At 40.3% G+C, this 19,352-nt stretch overlaps 2 protein-coding genes across 3 annotated transcripts; both read left to right on the forward strand.

The window, feature by feature from the left end:
• Positions 1 to 858: 858 nt before the first annotated feature.
• mrpl21 (mitochondrial ribosomal protein L21) lies at positions 859 to 6,334 on the forward strand. Its single transcript, XM_048263077.1, has 7 exons — positions 859 to 988; positions 2,516 to 2,576; positions 2,894 to 2,979; positions 3,318 to 3,481; positions 3,868 to 3,920; positions 4,907 to 5,010; positions 6,175 to 6,334. Exons 1-7 carry the CDS (start codon positions 892 to 894, stop codon positions 6,237 to 6,239), a joined length of 630 nt encoding a protein of 209 aa, XP_048119034.1. The 5' UTR covers positions 859 to 891; the 3' UTR covers positions 6,240 to 6,334.
• Positions 6,335 to 7,104: 770 nt separating this feature from the next.
• On the forward strand, positions 7,105 to 14,347 carry LOC125307300 (ras-related and estrogen-regulated growth inhibitor-like). Of its 2 annotated transcripts, none has more exons than XM_048263196.1 (4): positions 7,105 to 7,391; positions 7,663 to 7,719; positions 7,921 to 7,994; positions 12,387 to 14,347. In XM_048263196.1, exons 1-4 carry the CDS (start codon positions 7,283 to 7,285, stop codon positions 12,876 to 12,878), a joined length of 732 nt encoding a protein of 243 aa, XP_048119153.1. In that variant the 5' UTR covers positions 7,105 to 7,282; the 3' UTR covers positions 12,879 to 14,347. The 2 variants fall into 2 exon arrangements, with proteins under 2 accessions (XP_048119153.1, XP_048119154.1); XM_048263197.1 differs by having other exon boundaries at positions 7,105 to 7,382.
• Positions 14,348 to 19,352: the final 5,005 nt, after the last annotated feature.

Here is a 19,352-nt window from a genome sequence, read left to right on the forward strand (position 1 = left end):
GACAGTAACTGGCAGCAGCATGGTCTGATATTAAGTTATTTTATCACAAATCCGAACGCTAAAAAATTGCACTTTTAGGCTTGAAATGATCCCAAACACTTACAGATTATGACAAAAATTTCCAAAAAACCCTCAACAAATCCAGAAAGACATAATGACCAATTTATTGGTAAAATTCCACAAGTCTCCATTGACATTAGTGCAGCGAGGGTTTACTCTGGTCTGCATAAAGGGGGATTTTTTCCCCCATCCCCCTTGCAATAATCGAACGCGGAAATTGTCGAACGTTTGCGCCTCTCGCTCCGCTTTAACCCTCTCTGGTGCTAGTGTTCTGATTAGCCCGGGAACTACTCCGGGAGTTTAACAGTGCAGCTGGCTTTAGGCCATTATGACATCACAGCCATTCAAGTCTATGGGGGAAAATGAGCTTTTTAACATTTTTAATCCCTAAGGATAAACTTTTAAACATGACTGTACGTTAAGTGGTTAGAGTCGCATTCATTCTTGAAAAGGTAAAAAGAAAAGGTTATAAGAAGAAGAAGCCAGGAGATTTCAAGATAGTAGATTCCATCCACTATAAATAAATAACAGACTGAACCTGCTAGGGCCTATCCAGATTTGGATTCAGATAATAATCTTCAGAAGTAGGCCTAAACTTTAATTAGGCTATGTAAGGTTTGAATAATAGCCAATGGTCATGTGGTGGCTTTTTTTAAATAGCATATTGTTTTGTTGTTGTAGTTTAGTGGTTGGTGTTGTTATTTTAAATTAAGCTATCACAAGACAGGCATGTAGCCTTACTCGGACTATTTATTCATATTGCTTATGTTTCACGGGAACACATTTTACAGTCACACAACAACACGTTCACATGTTTCCGGGTATAGCAAGATGGCGGTGACTTTGAGGAAGGGGTGTAGTGATTTTCTCCGAACGTGTTGGAGATTACGGGCACATAACTTGCAACTCCCTTTGGACAAACCCTTAGGTTGGTTTACACACAACTTTCCCATTTACTAATTAAGGGATTCCATTTGACATAGGGTAGAGAACAGTGCACCAAACATGTCTGCTTGCAGTCATGCCACAATTAGCTGAGTCCCGTGTTAGCTAACATTATGTTCGTTTCTGTAATCATGCCTTGGTAACATCTGGATGTTTGAGAATGATCCAGTTATTTGAGCTTACCAACGAAATGGTGCACATTGAAATAATAGTCCATATAAAGTAACGTTAGTCAACGTAATGGATTCTTTCAATCTGCTGTTTTACTATGTCAGTGGTCTCAACTGTCACATCACGTTAGCCTAACATTAGCCAGGTTTTTTTCTTGATGAAGCATACAGTACGTCTGATTTTATTCAGTGCAGTGGTGTATTATATATTGTATATCACTGTGTAACTGTGTAATTGTATAACTGTGTAGCCTATATTTATGTAGGTCTACGCCTAACAAGTAAATTATAGACCTGATGTTTTGCATGTCATTCAGCACAAGTCACCAAGAGCCGCAACTTCATGGATTATGCAGAATCTGTCTACTTAGTAGTTTTTTTTTTTTTTTTATTGTCTTTTAAGTCTAGGATATGTTGTACCCCAAGCCGAAAAATATGTAATTTTTGCTGGTCTGAATCCACATATGGTTTAATCTCACCAATGGCTCAACTCAAATGCTGAATGTATGACATCGTCCAACTAACCTCTAACAGTTACTGAATTTGAACTTGAGTTATTAAATAAAATAGAGCAGGTCATTTTTCATAAATGGAGTGGACGTTCAAATATCAGTGTTTACAATTTAAGATTTTAGGCATTTTTTAGTGCTTTTTCCTTGGATCATGTGTAGGCCTAGTACTAGCTTGCCCATAGTATAGTAGGTGAGCCTACTAACTACCCTATATCATCACTAGGCTGCTTTGAAGACTGACTATCTTCTCCTTTATCTGAGGTCACTAACATTATCTGTGTGAATAATCTTAAGAAGGCCATGCAACCCATAAGACAAGGCAGTAAAACTGGAAAATACCTGTGATTGTTATGGTTATAGCTATAACTATGGTTATATTTCTTAACTTCATAAGAAATATAAATAAACAACTTAACCCTTAACCCCCTAAAAGCACGCCATATGGCAACAGTGGCAAGGAAAAACTCCCATATTCCAGGAAGAAACCTTGAGCAAAATAGGGGGAGCCCATTAAGACCTAAAGACTTGGTTTTGGGTATTTCTTATAGACTATCGAGTAGACAGTTTTAAGAAGCACAACTAAGTTATATTAATAAAATAGCCTATAGACAAAAAAAAAAAAAAAAACATTAATATCCCTGACCTGTCAGGCGATTTGGCATGGAATAAATAATAATAGTTGATTTTTTTTCGTATTTTATTTTACATCTAGTCTGACCTGTTGGTATGAGTTTAAACATTTCCCTACCAATCAGCATTGCTTAGATAGCCAAGTTCTCTGTGAAGACATTCTGTTTGGTCATGTTTGCCATCTGATTTTTTTGTCAGGATGTTTGTTACCTGCCTTTGTGCGTCAACAGAGTTCTCAGATCCTGAAGTACCCACCCAAGTAAGCAAACTTGCATCTCACAACACATGCATGCTCTTATTAATCAGTATCATTTCATTGTGAGCATTTTTGTCAATTTTACACAAGACATGATTGTAGGTGTACACGTGATTGGCCATTGTGGTCAGAATGTTGAACGAATGTTGGTTTGATTGCTGAAGTGGACTCAATTAATCTAAATGCTCAAACCGGGCAGCTGAAATCATCCTAAGCCTCACCTCAGTGAGGACTGATCCTGTACACCACTGATATTCTTGAGGAGCTGGGGTAAGTGACAATGACACGCTGAGTTGTTCATCCTGGTGTTTTGTACACAGTTATGTTCCAGAAACTTCATTATCCAGACCCCCATGGCCTGAAGTAACACTCATAGATCCTGAGGAAGAGGCAAAGCAGCATCAAGGTTAGGAATGGAGATTTTTTTTTGTTATTAAAGATTAAATGAAAGAATTGTTTATAGTGCATATTAATATTGGGGAATATTCCTAGTGTTACAATTATCATGGATGCATCATAATGGCAAGTCTAGAAACATTAAATGTTTTACATTTATGTTGTAAAACAAAAAGTGTTTACTTGACTATTGACTTCCAGTTTAGAGCATTTAGAACATTACTGGCTGCTTACTTTATGTGTGTTTTTTTAACCTACCGAACTTTTGTGTTTTGATACCTAAAAAATAAATGGCTTCCATGAATAAATATAAATGGCTTAAACTCCATGGCTTCCCTCTTTCCACAGCTGTTGTGCAAAAGGTTAACACACTCCTAGAGAAAGGAGATTACGGGAGGCTGTTTGCTGTAGTTCATTTTGCAAGTCGACAGTGGAAAGTGACAAACGAGGACTTGATTCTGATTGAGAATCACATAGATGCAGAGTGTGGTGACAGGATACGAATGGAAAAGGTTTGTGTCACCATGATGGTTCTTTGGTTTTTTTTTTAGTTGTGTTGGGTCTGTGCCTAGGACAGCTGTCATCCTGCTTTGTGAAAGAGGGGCTCAACAAGAAGAGTAAATAAATACCATTACATCTGAATTGAAAGTGTTTCATGAGAATTGGAAAGGAATGTTATGGATTGTGAGGACCATGCAGAAAAGCAGTGATGCATGTAATCTCTTTGTCAGTTGGCAGCCACTGATAACTAAGATTCACACATGAGGTTACATAATGCATATAAATGTGTGCTGTCAAGCTTGTGACATGAGGAGTTGTGAGTTTGAGATGAACTTAACTAGCTATTGTTGCTCATTATGTTTGTGTTCTGTGAATAATTTGCTTTCCTTTGTCTTAGGTGCTGCTGCTTGGTGGTGAAAACTTCACTCTGATTGGACGTCCACTGCTCGGGTAAGCACAGCAGTTTGTGTAATGTCAAGAAAGCTGAATGTTCTAGCATTATATCTTTAGTTTTCCAGTTTCTGGTTCCTGATTACAGAACCATTCATGCTTGATCCTTCAATTAGATTCTATTGGGCTTTTGTCATAAGAAAAATACTAATATGTGTAATGATAATATTATGATCCCATCAGAGATACATTTCTCAAAGGAGAAAACAAGGCCTTTGAGAAATGTATCTCTGATGCCTCTGATACCCACCATAAAAAATCTTCATTGTTATAACTGTGATTCAACAACTTGGTGTTTCTCAAAAGTGTACTTTCAGCAATCAATTGCATAATTGCAAAGCTCAGTGGTTGGAACTAGGCCTACTGTTCACAGCCAGTAGTTGTAAATGTAGTTCCTGTATAGTTGCTGTTGTCATTGTTTTAACTGCACTTAAAATAGTGCCCTTTTCCTTATCTATCCACTGAACACCCACCTACTGACATTTTCATACAAATAGTCCATTTAGCCAACATTTTGACAAGGGAAAATCTGGCTTGTTCATTTTCAAAGGGGTAGAATGTGTTCAAAATGAACATTGATTAAAAAAAAAATTATCAAAATGCTAGGCATACATTTTATCAGATTCTTGAATTTCCCCTTGGGTATCAATAAACTATCTATCTATCTATCTATCTATCTATCTATCTATCTATCTATCTGATCCTCAAATGTACAGAAAAACTGAAAGTGCTACATTCACCAGCAGGTTCTACTGTGTTGGTTCGCCTTCTCAGTACAGACCAATGTGCAAGCTCTCCTGACTTCCTGTGTGACTTCTAACGGTTATAAGAAAATTTCACGGGCTTCTCAGATTAAATGAAGGGTTCATGTTGTTTTGCTAATGTTTACATTGACAGTGAGTTCTTGGAAGAGGCAGGTCTCTGGAAATGAAACCCGTTTCACAACACTGCTAACACACCGTCTGTCTTTGTCTTTTCACACCTAGACGTGATCTGGTCAGGGTCGAGGCAACGGTCATTGAGAAGACGGAGTCTTGGCCTATGGTTCATATGAGGTTTTGGAAAAGACACAGATACCAGAGGAAAAGAAGTATGTTTTTCCTTTGGCATGCCATCTTGCATGCAATTTTGCCTCTGATGAAACTGTGATATAGGTCTATTTAACTCAGTATGCATGCATACCAAGAAAACACTGTTATTATTATTTTGTACACTGCAAAAAATGAAATCTAACCAAGTGTTGATAATCTTATATTAAGATCAAAAAATCTATTTGGTATTGTTTTTAGTATGAAAAGACTTACCTAGCGCTCTCTCGAAAGATCATTTTGACTTAATTTAAGAAGACTTTGACTTATTTTAAGGAGTCTTATCAAGACAAATTTGCTCAACGCACTGGCAGACAAATTTGCTTGTTTTCAGGACAAATTTGCTTGTTTTCAGGACAAATTTGCTTAACGCACTGGCAGACAAATTTGCTTGTTTTCAGGATGAGATGTCTTAATTTAAGAAAAGTTTGACTTATTTTAAGTCAAATGGTTTCATGAGAAATTGCTAGGTAAGTGTCTTTATACTAAAAACAATACCAACTAGTTTTTTTATCTTGATATAAGATTAATAACACTTGATTAGATTTTGTTAGATAAGCAGTTTTTGCAGTGTATTATTATTATTATTGTTATTATTTATTATTACTTCCATTGAAGAGTTGCCAGGGTAAACCACTGTGGACCTGTGTGTCATTTGTGGTGAAGTCATTTTAATGGTCACAATGAATGGCCTGAATTCCTTCATGCTGAAAGACCAATTACAGGCTAAATTTAGTTTGATGATGTTTATTTGAAGTAAACAGGAACATACTATTTGCCTAGAAAGCGGAAATCCCACCTCCACCCCCTGACATGGGTAGAGAGGGCTTTCACTTTCAGGGAAATATACTAGTGTTTGGAACTATGCCTTGCTGCCGATACTAGCACATACTACAGTCTTACATATCACATAGCAGCAAAGGATAAGGGATAAACACAGGCCACCTTCCTTGGGCAGGTACTGCAATGGTTAAGAGGATGCGGCATCTAAGCATACTGTATGTTTCTTATGTCGCTAGTGATCCTGTATCATGAGCCTCCGAAACAGTTATGTGTGTTAAAAGGTTGTACATTTCAGTTTTGCTCTTCAGCTTTTAAATGAGTGTTTTGCAGTTTGCTATGTATGTAGACTAAATTGGGTTTGTTTTTGTTCCAATCTTTTTCAGTTATCATCCAGCCCCAGACTGTTCTTCGGATAAATTCAATTGAAGTAGCGCCAAGATTGAGTTGATTTTGCTCTGTAAATAAACGAATGTGTTTCTGTAATCATGTCCTTTGATTTATGGCTAACTATTTCACTGTGTAATTAAACTTTGCAAAAACATTTATCCTTGCACTTTGTGGGTTTATTTTCTTCCCATCCCTTGTTTCTACTGCTGTAATGGGAGAGTGAGAGCCAGTGAGCACTTTAAAGGTTTTTCAGAGTTTTCTTATATTTTGTAATTTTGTAGAGGCTTTATGACAGTCAGATATGATGATTATTGGTTCTTGTTCTCAAAGCTATGCACAAGATACAGGTAACAGGGTGTCTAGACATTGTCCAGATATTGACAACAGTGAATATGTTGTGTTTGTTTTTCAAAGTACTGTAATGAATCGGTGCACTGTACCAAAACAGAATGAAGTCTGAGAGAAGCCATTTATTATGACACTAAACCAGAAAGATATCAGTCAGGATGGAACAGGTGAAATGGCCTCTGTTCAGCCGCTAATGTAATCAGATGGCATCTGTGTGCCCAGGGGTAAACATGTGGGTTAGGGCCCGGCCATCATTTTTCAATGTATTTTTTGTTTCTGGCAGGCATGGTATGTGCGCTTTTGCTTCTTGGTAGGGTGTGGTGTGAAAGATAGTAATTGTCATCCTGTCGACATGAGAGACTGCAACAATAAAATAGGCTGGGCACTCTATGATGATGTAGATTCCACGTTGGTTCTCTTGGTTTAATCTAAGGTCTTAGAAATCACAGCATATTGTAATGCAATTTGCTCGGTATTTAATCTGGGTGGGGAAAGGTGGCAGAGAGAAGAAGGAGGTGGGACGTCACTAATGGGTCTGCATTTCAGTGCGTGTGCGCACAGGCAGAGGCTTAAAAACTGTCCGTGCTTATACAGTCAGATGTGGTGTGGTAGCCTACTCCTCAATTGCTTATGTAGTTTTTAGAGTTGTAATTTCTTTTCGGTAAGCCTGGAGATTTCCAGGATGCTACCTTTTGCTAGATTTATAACAAAACTATAACGAAAACATCCATCGGTGAAATTAAAATCAAACTCACCATGACTACAAACCGAGGATTACAAAGAACTTTGAGAAGAAGTGGAAGTTTACCTGCGTCCCGTACTGTGAGAATTGTGATTTTGGGTCAAGCTGCAGTAGGTAAAACGGGTGAGCACCAACAACTGAAATGTTAACCGCGTGTATCTGCGCTGAATCTTTCCTATTTTCGTTTGTTATTTCTCTGGAACTGACGTGGTGGTTGGCTAATATTGGTGCATCCTAATACAAGACACGTTGATATATTACAGTATGTTTGTTTTTTCCCCTGCATGCATTATTATGTATTTACATGATGAATGAAAGGCATCTCTCAGCACTGCAGGATTTTCCAGCAGTCTTATCGATTCTGCTCTTAAATTATTCAAACATTTTCCTCCAGCCATGGCAGTGCGATTTATCACCAGGAGATTCATCGGCGAGTACGACCCTACTCTAGGTAGGTGTATTGGAAAGGGAGAGAGGATTCACTTTCTATTGGATAGGTTTTGATACATAAACATTAGTAGCCTACCCTTAGGGTACGCATATTTTGATCCACCTTATTAGGCAAAGGCTATGCAGTGGCTTCTACTCATGAAAACTATCAGTAAATCAGGTAAATGCGATATTGTTGATGGATTGCTTCCATGTTAAACAGAGACTATCTACAGACACGAGGTTGCCATAAATGGAGACGCGGTACACTTCGAGATACTGGATACAGCGGGGCAGGTGAGATTGGTATTTTCATCGAAATTACCCTATTAATAAAATACATTGTTGTAGACTGTTCAGGCCTAAACCCAACACTCTGTTTCTGTTTATATTTAGAGACCAATGTCACTTAGTTTACACATGCCAATCATGACTACTCAGACCACTCTGTGTCTCCAACACTCACTTGACTAAACTAATCAGATGATTATGAGGCCTAGGGCCTACTAGCTGAATCACTCTCTTCATTTGACAAAGACCAACATATAGCCTAACATGTTTTGTAAGTCATAGACGGTAATAGAGTGTGTCTGTTAGGCTAAATAGATGTTTAACAGACACACACCTAGAAATGTCCACTATGTACTTTTACATTTAAACCTGACTATTTAAGGTGTGCTGACTGCTGAGGCACACAAAAGTCAGTATTTCTGACATTACAGTCAAGAGTCTGTTCCCTGTTGCTCTGTGCTGGCAAAAGTTCCATCTGAAACAATATATGGAGACTGTATTTTCACTAAGCCTTCAGAATACTGCAACCATTTTTGGCCATTGGATTTCTTCTTGAAGTCCTTTGTAACCTGAGTGCTGAAAAAGAAAGCTATATTATTTATTTTCCTTTATGCATACTGTTTAACTGAATGGGGTTAAGATGACCTGCAGCTAAAGTTAAATGTACTTTGTTTTCGACCCAGTCCATCCATAATCCATTACACATATGTTGATATAGCAACTATTAAGTCTGTGTGAATGTGTGTGTGTTTCGTTAAAATACTATTGTTAGTTTCCCATTATATATGAATCAGTTAAGCCTGCTGTTTCCCCCTTGTGGCCAGTTATATAAGCCCATGTTCCCAGATTATTTGTAAATTGGTTGAAATACTTACTGTATGAATGCATTAAATGCATTGCCTAGAATGCTTTTAATACCATAACATTCAGTTTAGGCTGTAGGTTAAATCTTATAGAGTGATGTGCTTTGTATTGCTCATGTGTTGAGAAAAAGCTCCAACACGCTTTCAAAACACTATGACCTAACATGCTGGATAAGCCACCATTTTCCAGAATACCACATCAGCCTTGCCCATGAAAAACCCACAATATAGTCAGCAGAATGTCTGTGTTAGAGGATCATGTCTTGTGAAATACACAGTGTCCAATTACTAGTGTCTCTTGTCAGGATTTGCTACAGCACATGTTCAGCTAATAAAAGAAAAGTAATAGTGTTAATGAGTTATCCTGATCTGATGCACACTCAGCAGGACCTGGTCTGAGAGAGCCCTGCAGCGCTTCCTCTGAAACTGCTCTCCACTGAGGGCTTTGACATGCTGGCAGCAATTGTGAAGGAAAATAAATCTGACAGCTGAAGTTAACATTCACACACAGTGCAGCTTCACTATGAGAGGTGTTCCACCAAAATACAGTGATGGTGGGCAGGGCTGGGGAAGGCATTGGAAGTTCAGAGCAAAGGTTTCACATCACCAGAGAAGACCAACATATGCAGCCAAACTACTGAAATATGGGTCAGAAATACTGATGTGTACCATCACACCTCAATCAGTCACTAAGTCACTAACTAATTGAGCTGGTTTTAATATTAGAGCATGACATGTTAGGCCTACCAGTTTAGTTTATCACTAAGGGCCCTATCATGACATTCTAAAGCGCATCGCCACTCGTCAAAAGTCTATTCAAATTTAGTAGGATGTCCAGTTCACATTGGGAAGGGTTTTGTTATCAAAAGTGGAGCGCATGGCGCAACAAGGTGTTCCTAGGTTTTTTAATCAGTCATATGGGTGTGTTTGGGGCATAACACCATTTTAAACCAATGAGAATGACATCTGTCATTCCCTTTAACGGCGCAAAGCGCGATATGTCAAATAAATGCATCAGTATTTTGGCATTCAATGGCGCATTTGAAGGAGGCTGCTTGCGAGACCGTATGGAATAGTCATTCTTAAACCATGCTTTACTAAAACCTAGCATAGCCTTCACGCATTTCCACTCGACTATTATTTGAACTCATTGGCAAAGTGAAACTAACTTCACCAAGGAGTCAGTCAACGACAAGACAGTTATATGCAGTTACTTTCACTATTGACTGACAATGGGTTACCACCGAAAACATAGGCTGGAAAACACTTACCCTAATATTGCTCAAATGACTGAATAAAACAACATTTATCCTGCAGAGGAGTTGCTTATGTCTTGTGACAGTGTCTTCAGCTGTGCTCCATACGTGTCTCTCGCCTCTCCCCTAATCACTTTTAACCGTCATTACCGATTTGCAAATGATGGTGAATAACTACTCATCATGAGATGTACAGTATTTCGTAATATCTTTATTCTAATTATGTTTCCCATTGTAATCGTGCAATTTGTAATGCTTTGCATTGACGTGCGCTGGTGTGCGTTCATGAATAATAGAAGGATGGTGCGTGCACCTGCCAATATGACTGTTGACATGCGGTCTTAAAATAGCATATGAACAACTCGCCATTGACTTCTGACCAGGTTTAGGTGGTGTATGATAGCGATTTTAGACAACGCGCTAGGACCCTCCCTAGGTTGTTAATTGCCACAGCCCTGGGCGCAATGCTTAAAAAATAAACGTGCAAAATACCGAATTCAACTTTGCGCGGGTGAAAAACGAACTTTACGCCATGCGCTGGTGCCCAAAATAGACAAATATTAGCCATCTAAAGGCTTTCATTTTCAGTAAGTTAGAAACATAGTGATTTACTTTGCACATGCTCCCCTACAAAACAAAAACATTGTGGGTTTTAAAAAGAAAGTCACTAAAAGTTTATCATTTAGAACCCTAGTAGCCATTAATTACAGTTTTTAACCTGTAAACCTGTCTGAGGCAGGAAAGGAACTGGCGATGTATGCGTGTTTATTCATGCTCCAAGGAACAACCTTAGTCCTCTGCAAATCCAGTTTTTCTGCTTTTCAACCACAGCTTGATAATTAAAACAAAAACGAGTTACGTAATTTTACTTGGAACTGATCTAACTCATTTTGGCATAGAAATCTTGTAATTATAAGAACAAGCTGAATAAAAAAAAAACAGAAACTCTGTCTAATCTTGCCAGCAGACTGATGCTAATGGCTTCTTCTAAATCAGTGATAATTAATCTAATGACAAAATCCCATTAACACAGGCTCAAGCGTGAAGACACCCCTCATTCTTCTCCTCAAGTGACACCCATTTGAAATGGGTCATAATTCATTCTGAACTCTTAACCCGCATTTCAGGAGCTGAAGCTCTGAGTGTAAAATCACTTCTCTCAGTCTGCCTCCTGTTCTATCTCTCCCCTACATTAAAGCACTCAATTATAAAGATTGTTTATGTCAAAGCAGAATATTCCAGCTAGTGTTTCAATCTTCTCCAGTCCACCACCTCTTTGATGTAAGGATCATAAGGGTAGCAGGAGGGTACTTTAATGTGTTTGTGGACTGGTTTTGTTGTGACCTTAGTGAAAGAACAGGGCCTGTCATGAAAAAAGGGCCTGTGTGGAGGAGATATGAGTCGGATCTTGTTAGGGTTATTATCTTTCACAGTGAATGAGAATCAGGCCCTGGCATCACGCGGGATGTATGCGCCACCTCGCCTGAGCTCCATGCCAGGGGTAAATCTTCAGTGTGAACACACATTCTACACACACACACACACACACACACACACACACACACACTCTCTCTCTCTTTCTCTCTACACACTACCTCCTTCATACCCATACACACAGAGTCTCTCTCTTTTACTTTCACACACATACACACACACACACAGGGGAGAGAGATAGGGAGGGGGTATACACACATACACTTATAGCCTGTCACTTAAATGTACGCATACCTTTCTCTGTGCAGTCAGCTATAGAATAATACACAGTTAGGGGTCAGAAAGTCAGGGTTTGCAGAGAACAATGAGTGATTGTTTTAAAGTGAAAAATAATGATAATCATAATAATTATGCATATGGCTTTATATATGAATGAATGTGACTTTAAAATGCTTTTTTGTTGCATAAAAACATTAAAACTCTTCTGCAATCAAAAAATAATACTGTAACAGATGATCAGATGACAGTTCATGGAACACACTTTGATGAAGGATCCTGCAATGTAAAAGACTACAATTTGTTTGAATGCTTCAGGGGATCTCTGTGCATGATATCTTTTTAGTGTCAGAACTTTCCAGCTAAGCCATTTCTGAAACCAAAAAAGGAAACAATCATCAGATGACAAATGTTAATGCAAAAGGCAACAACTTGTTATAAGCAATACCTCTGGGGACATCCATGCATGGTCCATATATAGATCCATGCATTATCCCCATGCATTTTCTGAGCAAAGTCACCAACTCACTCAGTTCTTCCCATGTTCTTTCATTCCCAATCCCACCCAGGAGGAGGACGCCCTGCTGATCGAGGAGAAGATCAGGTGGGGCGACGGCTTCCTCATCGTCTACTCCGTCACAGACCGGTGCAGCTTCGACGAGGTCATGCGCCTCTGTTTCCTGGTCAACCACATCCATGCTGGGGCCGGTGGTGGCAGGCGGAGCAACGCCGAGCCGCCGCCCACACTCATCGTGGCCAACAAGAAGGACCTGGAGTATGACCGCATGGTGAGCCCCGAGGACGGCGAGAACCTGTCGCGCGGCCTCAAGCTGCCCTTCCACGAGATCTCGGCGCGGGACAGCTGGGAGGAGACGGCCGCCGTGTTCCACGCCCTCTACGCCGAGGTGGCGCAGCAGCTGGACGCCTCACCGCCCTCCTTCCGCCGTCGGGCCGTCTCCAAACTCATGGAGAAAATACCCAGAATTCACTCTGGCACGGCGCTGGGTGCCGCGGGACGCAGCTTCAGCTTTGGATCCTTTAGAGATTTCTTGCCTGAGTAATTACTGGGGAACATGGACCCTCCTGAGGTACAGGAGGTGAGGGTGCATACCTTCAACCCTGATCTAGATGTAGATAGAGAATTAGACCGAAGCCCATATCACAGCAGTTTGGCTAGCTCTTAGTTAGATTACTTGCTGATAAAAACAACACATCTGTGTGGTTACTCGATGAATTTTGCAGACAGACTAGACAGATTAATATATGTGTTGATCTGTCTTTATATTAAACATTACACAGTATTTTGTTCATATCCTGGAAATACTGGTGATTGAAGAGAAACTGGAGGAGAGATGACAACCTCTCATTGGACAGGTAAAAAACTTTGACAGTGCAGAGACGCATGGAACAATGCCTGAATAAATGGCTGACTTTTTTCATGGTCAGCAAAATGCAGAATATAAAGTTGCTCATTTACAGTAATTTTAGAGAGACTATGGATGATAGTAATGTTAAATATTTCTCAAATCCTTTTCAAACAAAAACTGGATAACATGTATGTGGAAAATATTTAACATGAATGTAAACCAGCAATTACTTATACTACATTCTGGGAAATTCTGCGAATTGAAGAAGTGAGAATGCAGCATCACTTGGCTGTGAACAGCATCCCCTTAGTAGATGCATTATCTTTTGCCTGGTGGTGGACACATGATCTACATGTATTGATAGTAGCAGCAGCATGTCATTTTCCCCAAGAGCTTTTAGATTCTCACAATTATCAATAAAGTAGATGCTTCAGGGGGAAATGGCTCCCAGTGTCAGACCACAGATATAATCTAAAAATCTCATTGAGACTGAATACCCAAACTAATTATTTTTTTCTGAAGGAACTTATACTGTATAGATGCCTGCCAATCTTTGGTGTACAGCAAGCTTGCCACTTGCTGTGAGTATTGCACACACAAGATTTTGTCCAACTTAAACTAAAAAAATATAATGCATTTTAGTAAGAAATATTCGTTTCACTAATTATCTTATTACCTATAATCTAGCATGTTGAAACGGCCTGAATCACAGATCGATATGATCATAAATTAAAGATACCTCTTCCACTTAATTTTGACCCGACACATCACCAGAAACAAACAGTTGAGACTTAATTTCACAGAGAAGCTATGACGCTGGAAGCCAGTAACCCTTGACCAGACAGGAGAGGAACAATGAAGTAACAGTCTTCAGTGTGTTCAGAGGAGTAGTGTACTCTAATGACAGTGTACAAGCGTGGGTTATTCAGAACGGTCTGTTTTAGTTCAGAGTTATAGCAAGGGGCCACCTGTAATAGAACAGCCTTTGTGATGTCCTTCTTTGATGTTATGGGAACATATTTGATCAGTTGAGCATTTGCTGCAACTGATAACTGAGTGTGAGAGGCCATACGCAAGAATAACCCTGCTGGAGAGTTATGGACCAGATCATGGGTAATGTTTCTCTGTGTTTCAAAATCTATTAAATTATGCTCTTCTGTCTATATTGCTCTGGCTTTGAGCAACTGGATGTCAAATTTAGTTTACTTCATGCATGAGAGACTTTGCTTGTTTTCTGACTTTGCACTAGCCCTGGTCTTACATTGCTTTGGTTCTAAAAGATAATTTGGATTTTGGTCATCAGAGACTGCTTCCAAAGTCTTCCACCCCATTTGTGGGCCTCTCTTAGCTTGCCAAGAATCACCATCCCTGCACCCTCACAGCAGTGATCTTCATGAATCTTGCAAATCAAAGCCACTGTCTGATTAGTCTGACCTCTTTGCCAGCCAACACCCATCCTTCTAATCTCCAGAGACACAGGTAAACACGGGCTGGTTGGATAAACTTGCTTCACAGTGGAATGGCAGAGGTTGCATTTGTCTTATGTTCCTCAGAATGATCTACTTCTTTGTCATTATCATCACAGGTAAGGAAGACTGATGAGCTCTCTTGCCAGCATTCTTTTGTCTTAACTTGACTTCCTTTTCCAGGGAGAACACTCTAAGGTGTTGCACAATGGTAATCTGCACCAAGTCACAAAGATAATCACTGTAGATATTTGTGAACTGAGGGAATTTAAAATTACCCAGTTAATTAAGACATGTCTGAAGCAGAAGTCATTGATGTATGTGTGAGCGAGAGAGGGAGACAGAGAGCGAGAGAGAGAATGTGTGCAAAATAACAGCCTGCTCTAATAGTAAGGTGCTGCTAATGAATCGAAGAGGACCTTTTTTCTCCATGAGGGTGTGCAAGCTGTGGCTTAAAGCATCACCCAGCAGGTGCAGATCTGCCCTCGGGCAGAGAGCCAGCAGCAGAGCCTCAGCATGAGTGTCTGCCAGCCCCACATCTTGTACTTCACTCCACCAAAGATCTGCTAGCTTTACTCCACCACAGAAACAACAGTTTCTGAGTCCACCATATCTGACCCCCTCACTCACACATTTTAAGTATGTGAGGGTCTATAGGTTATGTTGGTGGTCCACAGCTGAACAGTGTATATTAGAGTTGTCAAATTGTCAAAATCCCCCAAAAATGAATCACATGATTTGAGTAAAGCCACATCATTTTTGTGAGTAGGCTAATCAGGCATGACAGGCAGGACTATCATACGATTCAGCTTTGCCACAACATACATAACATATGTTTGCTGACATTCTGCTCCACTGAAGAACATAGCTCGGCCATGAAGTTGACAAACCGATTCAACTTACCAATGTTCTGAGAAAACATTTCCTATTCAGTGTTGTTTCCTTTGAAATACATTTCCATGATGCCAAGGCGCCCCCTAGCTTTCATTTGTCACCAGAGAGATTAACCTGAGAGATCTTTGAGAGACCCATACTGAATCCTGTATTCTGTGTCAGTATATCCGTCTGAATAAATTGATAGGTGAAGACCAAGAGAAGTCTTGACTCAATATTACAGTAAATATATTACAATTACATCAACCTTGGGGAAAACATGGCACTACATCAACTCAAAAAATCATATCAATCAGAAATTAAATTGTACTTTTATTTAAAAACACAAGGAAGGTTGAAAATACTGTAATCTGCTGTAATTATGAAGAACTAAGTGTGTCTTGTGGAACAGTGCTGTTATGACATGTTATTTCCCTTTGATTCACTTATCGTTATCACTATACAGTATTTGTCTCTTAATTTGACTCAGAATGAGGGATGGGTTTAACCATGTCTCCTTGGAGAAGTGGTAAGCTCTCCATGTCTTCTGTAACAGAGTTGCGTCTTGGCTCTTGGAAGTCTGTCTCTGCTGGTTCTTTTTCTCCATGGCTCAACAGTGAATCAGTATCCTCAGTCACTATATGAGTGTGTGTTTGAGATAGTATCTTTGTCTTGTAAAACAGGAGTTGTGTCCATTTCTTCTGCAGTTGATTTACTTGTATGTCCATGTGTATCTGCATTTGGTTCTATTGCTTCCGCAGCTGTGTCAGTGGAGATGGAATCTTCTTTGCTAACTGGTTCTGATGAACATGTGTTGGTATCTTCTGGGACATCTCCTAGAACATGTATGTCTGCGTCTGTTTCTGGAGGTGGTTCAGGTGGACTCCCCTGTTCAATACACAACATCATCTGAACACAAGTGCTTAAAGATATACAGTAGAAAATCAAAACAAGATTTATCTCTCTTAGTCTCCCTCAGTCAACCTCACACACTCTCTCTCTCTCTCTCTCACACACACATACACACACAAACTAATAAAAAGCCCACTCAAGTTGTTACTCTTTACATATGCAGCAAAACACTAGTTATTGACCTCCTGTATGAGTATGTCAAGTGAACACATTACTCAGTAGTCAGGTGAAGACACTAGGAAGACACTACCTGTGGAGTGCCTGATCCAGCAGCAGACTGACTTGTCATCTCAGTCATCTCACAACCTTCAGGTGGATTAAGTTCTCCTTTCAAACTCTGTTGTAAGAGGGATGATACTTGTTTCAAAAATCCCATTGTTCAACAACAAGCAAAGACTAAAAACTAACAAAGTGTAGCCAGTTCACCTTGTTTCTCTGTCTTTTCCCCATGTCTCTCTGATTTCCCTACATGTCCCACACTGGCCTGCTCCCGCTAACTAGCGGGGCGTGGTGATTAGTTACACAGGCCGGAGAGTATAAAACCACGAAGAAGGTACGAAGAAGCGTCTGCTGTTCAACACCCTAGCGTGGCGGAGTCAGTCATCAGGTATGTTGCAATACTCCCGTTTGCTCCCGGACTAATAACATGGTTTAGGCCTAATCAATGTTTGTCTTCACCTAGCTTCGCGGTCACCGGCTAGTCTACTCCTGCTGCCCGTGTGTTAGACACCATCCCTTATTCATTCTACATGCACCTATGTTTGTCTTAAATCTCTCGTAGTTTATTTTCTGTTTTGAGTCGTAACATTTTCTCTTGTATGCCTGTAGCTGAACGTGGGTGAGTGCTCTCCATACGGCGCTTTGTGCACTAATCGTAGTTACGATGCTTGCTTTAATGTGTAACTTTCTAGGCGGCAGTAGAAAGCTTTATGTTCAATGTCTTTTCTGTCCTGTCCAGGTAGCGCGGCCTTTTCCATCTACGCGGGGTGCATGGGTCGTGCTGCTCTCTTGTCTGTAGTTAATTTTGGTGTAGCCTAATTGTGTGCCGTTTTCAAGTAAGTTCTGTGTCTGTTGTTTCTTTTTGTGGGCATTAACTTGGGGTCTACGTCTGCCTGTGTTCTTTGGGTTTATTTGGCGTTTGTCAGCCTGCATGTTGCTTGCCGCATTAGTAGAGGAACGGGGCATAAGTGGCATGCTTCATCCTGGTAACTGCTTAGGTTCTGTCTGGTGCTGGCTGTCATTTGCGTGTGTTTGTATTTCTTTTGTCCTGGTGTGCCTGCATTATCTACCATAACGTCTGTATTGGCTTACTGTATTTTTGCCCCCTTGTGGTGCTGTGTTATTTGTTTGTTTGGCAGATGTGAGGCCCTCTTTGAGGGAGGCTAGTCACCTGGTGGTGGGACCCTGTAGCTGCACATTTGTGGTGTCATTGTTGCTTGCGGTGGGCTGCTGTGTCTCTGGTAAGTCACTTTCTTGCAGTGTGTATGCACGTGTGATGGCTGGAACTTAGAACACGCCTCCAGTTAGTCTGTCTCCCTCAGGTAAGCCCCCATCTGCTGTATCTTTTTAGCTCCAGTGGAGCCTTGGCCCCAATTTAGAAATCACCTGTTCATATTGTATCATAATAAAAGATAACAATAAATATTTTTGTACTTTCATAACCTCTGACTCGTTTCAGGTATTATTGCAGGACACTCCTCCCTTCCCCCCTTTGGTTATTTAATAAACTTTTATGATTTGACTGGAATTCACGTTGTCTGCTTGGTGCTTTCGGACCTGTGTCAAACCTTCCTTAGCAATTCTCTTGAAGTCCCAGGGTAGCCTACTAAGCCCAGGGTGGTCTAGTCAGGCTACTGGGAGTGGCTTATAGCCTCTCTTTCCCTCCTTACTGCTCTGGTTACAAAAGCAAGGAGAATGAAATATATGATTGAAACAAGACACTACATACACATGTACTGGACTGTTCAGCTCCTATACGCTTAACTCTTGTATTCATTTACTAGACTTGGCCAACTGTTTGTTTTTGTAGCTCAGCCTGGGGCGTGTGACTACGAATCTCAAACTGTGCACGCTGCACAGAACCTTCGCTACGACAGCACGTATACAGCGACTAGTTCATCCACACGAAGTAAAGAATGTAGCTCCCTTTTTCCTGGTTGATATTACTAGCAGTTATAGGTATGACCCTTTCCTTTTTGTCACTGTCCAGACAGAAGCTACACCGACACCGGAGAGTGTAGCATAGTCATCCACACTGGTTTAAATCACGTTGAAACTAAAGCGAGTGCATACAGCTCGTATTTCAACACTGGTCATTAAAGGTCTCTAAGCGATGCTGGGTAACGTCACTTCAGTTGACATTCAAATAAAACAGAGCTAGCTTGCTACTTCCTCCCCCTCCCTCCCAACGAGCATCTCGTATGTGATTTGCTGGAACAGTTATGTTTTTATGGGCTAGGTTTGCCCAGGTTGTTGTTGTTGCTGTTTATGGAGCCTGTGTTTGGCGTGTTTTTAAAAAAAAAAAAAATGTTTTACAGTGTATTCAGGACACAGGCAGCTAGCGGATGATGTGATTGCTGTAAGTGACAAATGTTTTGGCCTAAAAAACGTGTGGCATCGCTTGGAGCACCTTTAAACCTAATAGCCTACTATGCTACGACCTTAATCAGCCAATTTGGTGGGCTACTTTACGTTATCGCCTATTTTGTACGTGCACGTCATATTCAGTAGGCCTAAAACATGGGCTGTATTGCCCCAAGTATGCTGATGATAAAACTCTAATTTAAAAAGTTTTAAATTCACTCATTAGATTATGATTAGATATGAAACAGTGAGTTTGCACAATATTGCACAACGTCCTCCACCAGGCTCCTGTACTCCTCCTCTTGCTCGTCCCTGAAACACCCCACAATTGCAG

Source organism: Alosa alosa, chromosome 14, assembly GCF_017589495.1.
Source record: "Alosa alosa isolate M-15738 ecotype Scorff River chromosome 14, AALO_Geno_1.1, whole genome shotgun sequence".
In the NCBI taxonomy this organism is placed as follows: Eukaryota; Metazoa; Chordata; class Actinopteri; order Clupeiformes; family Clupeidae; genus Alosa; species Alosa alosa.

What these genes read in the sequence shown, in the direction of transcription:
- mrpl21 (XM_048263077.1), top strand. Translation starts at nt 892, where the DNA reads ATGGCGGTGACTTTGAGGAAGGGGTGTAGTGATTTTCTCCGAACGTGT. An exon ending in AGAGGCAAAGCAGCATCAAG is followed by an intron (nt 2,980 to 3,317) that starts GTTAGGAATGGA and finishes CTCTTTCCACAG; the next exon opens with CTGTTGTGCAAAAGGTTAAC. An exon ending in ATTGGACGTCCACTGCTCGG is followed by an intron (nt 3,921 to 4,906) that starts GTAAGCACAGCA and finishes TTTCACACCTAG; the next exon opens with ACGTGATCTGGTCAGGGTCG.
- LOC125307300 (XM_048263196.1), top strand. Translation starts at nt 7,283, where the DNA reads ATGACTACAAACCGAGGATTACAAAGAACTTTGAGAAGAAGTGGAAGT. An exon ending in AGCTGCAGTAGGTAAAACGG is followed by an intron (nt 7,392 to 7,662) that starts GTGAGCACCAAC and finishes ATTTTCCTCCAG; the next exon opens with CCATGGCAGTGCGATTTATC. An exon ending in TACTGGATACAGCGGGGCAG is followed by an intron (nt 7,995 to 12,386) that starts GTGAGATTGGTA and finishes AATCCCACCCAG; the next exon opens with GAGGAGGACGCCCTGCTGAT.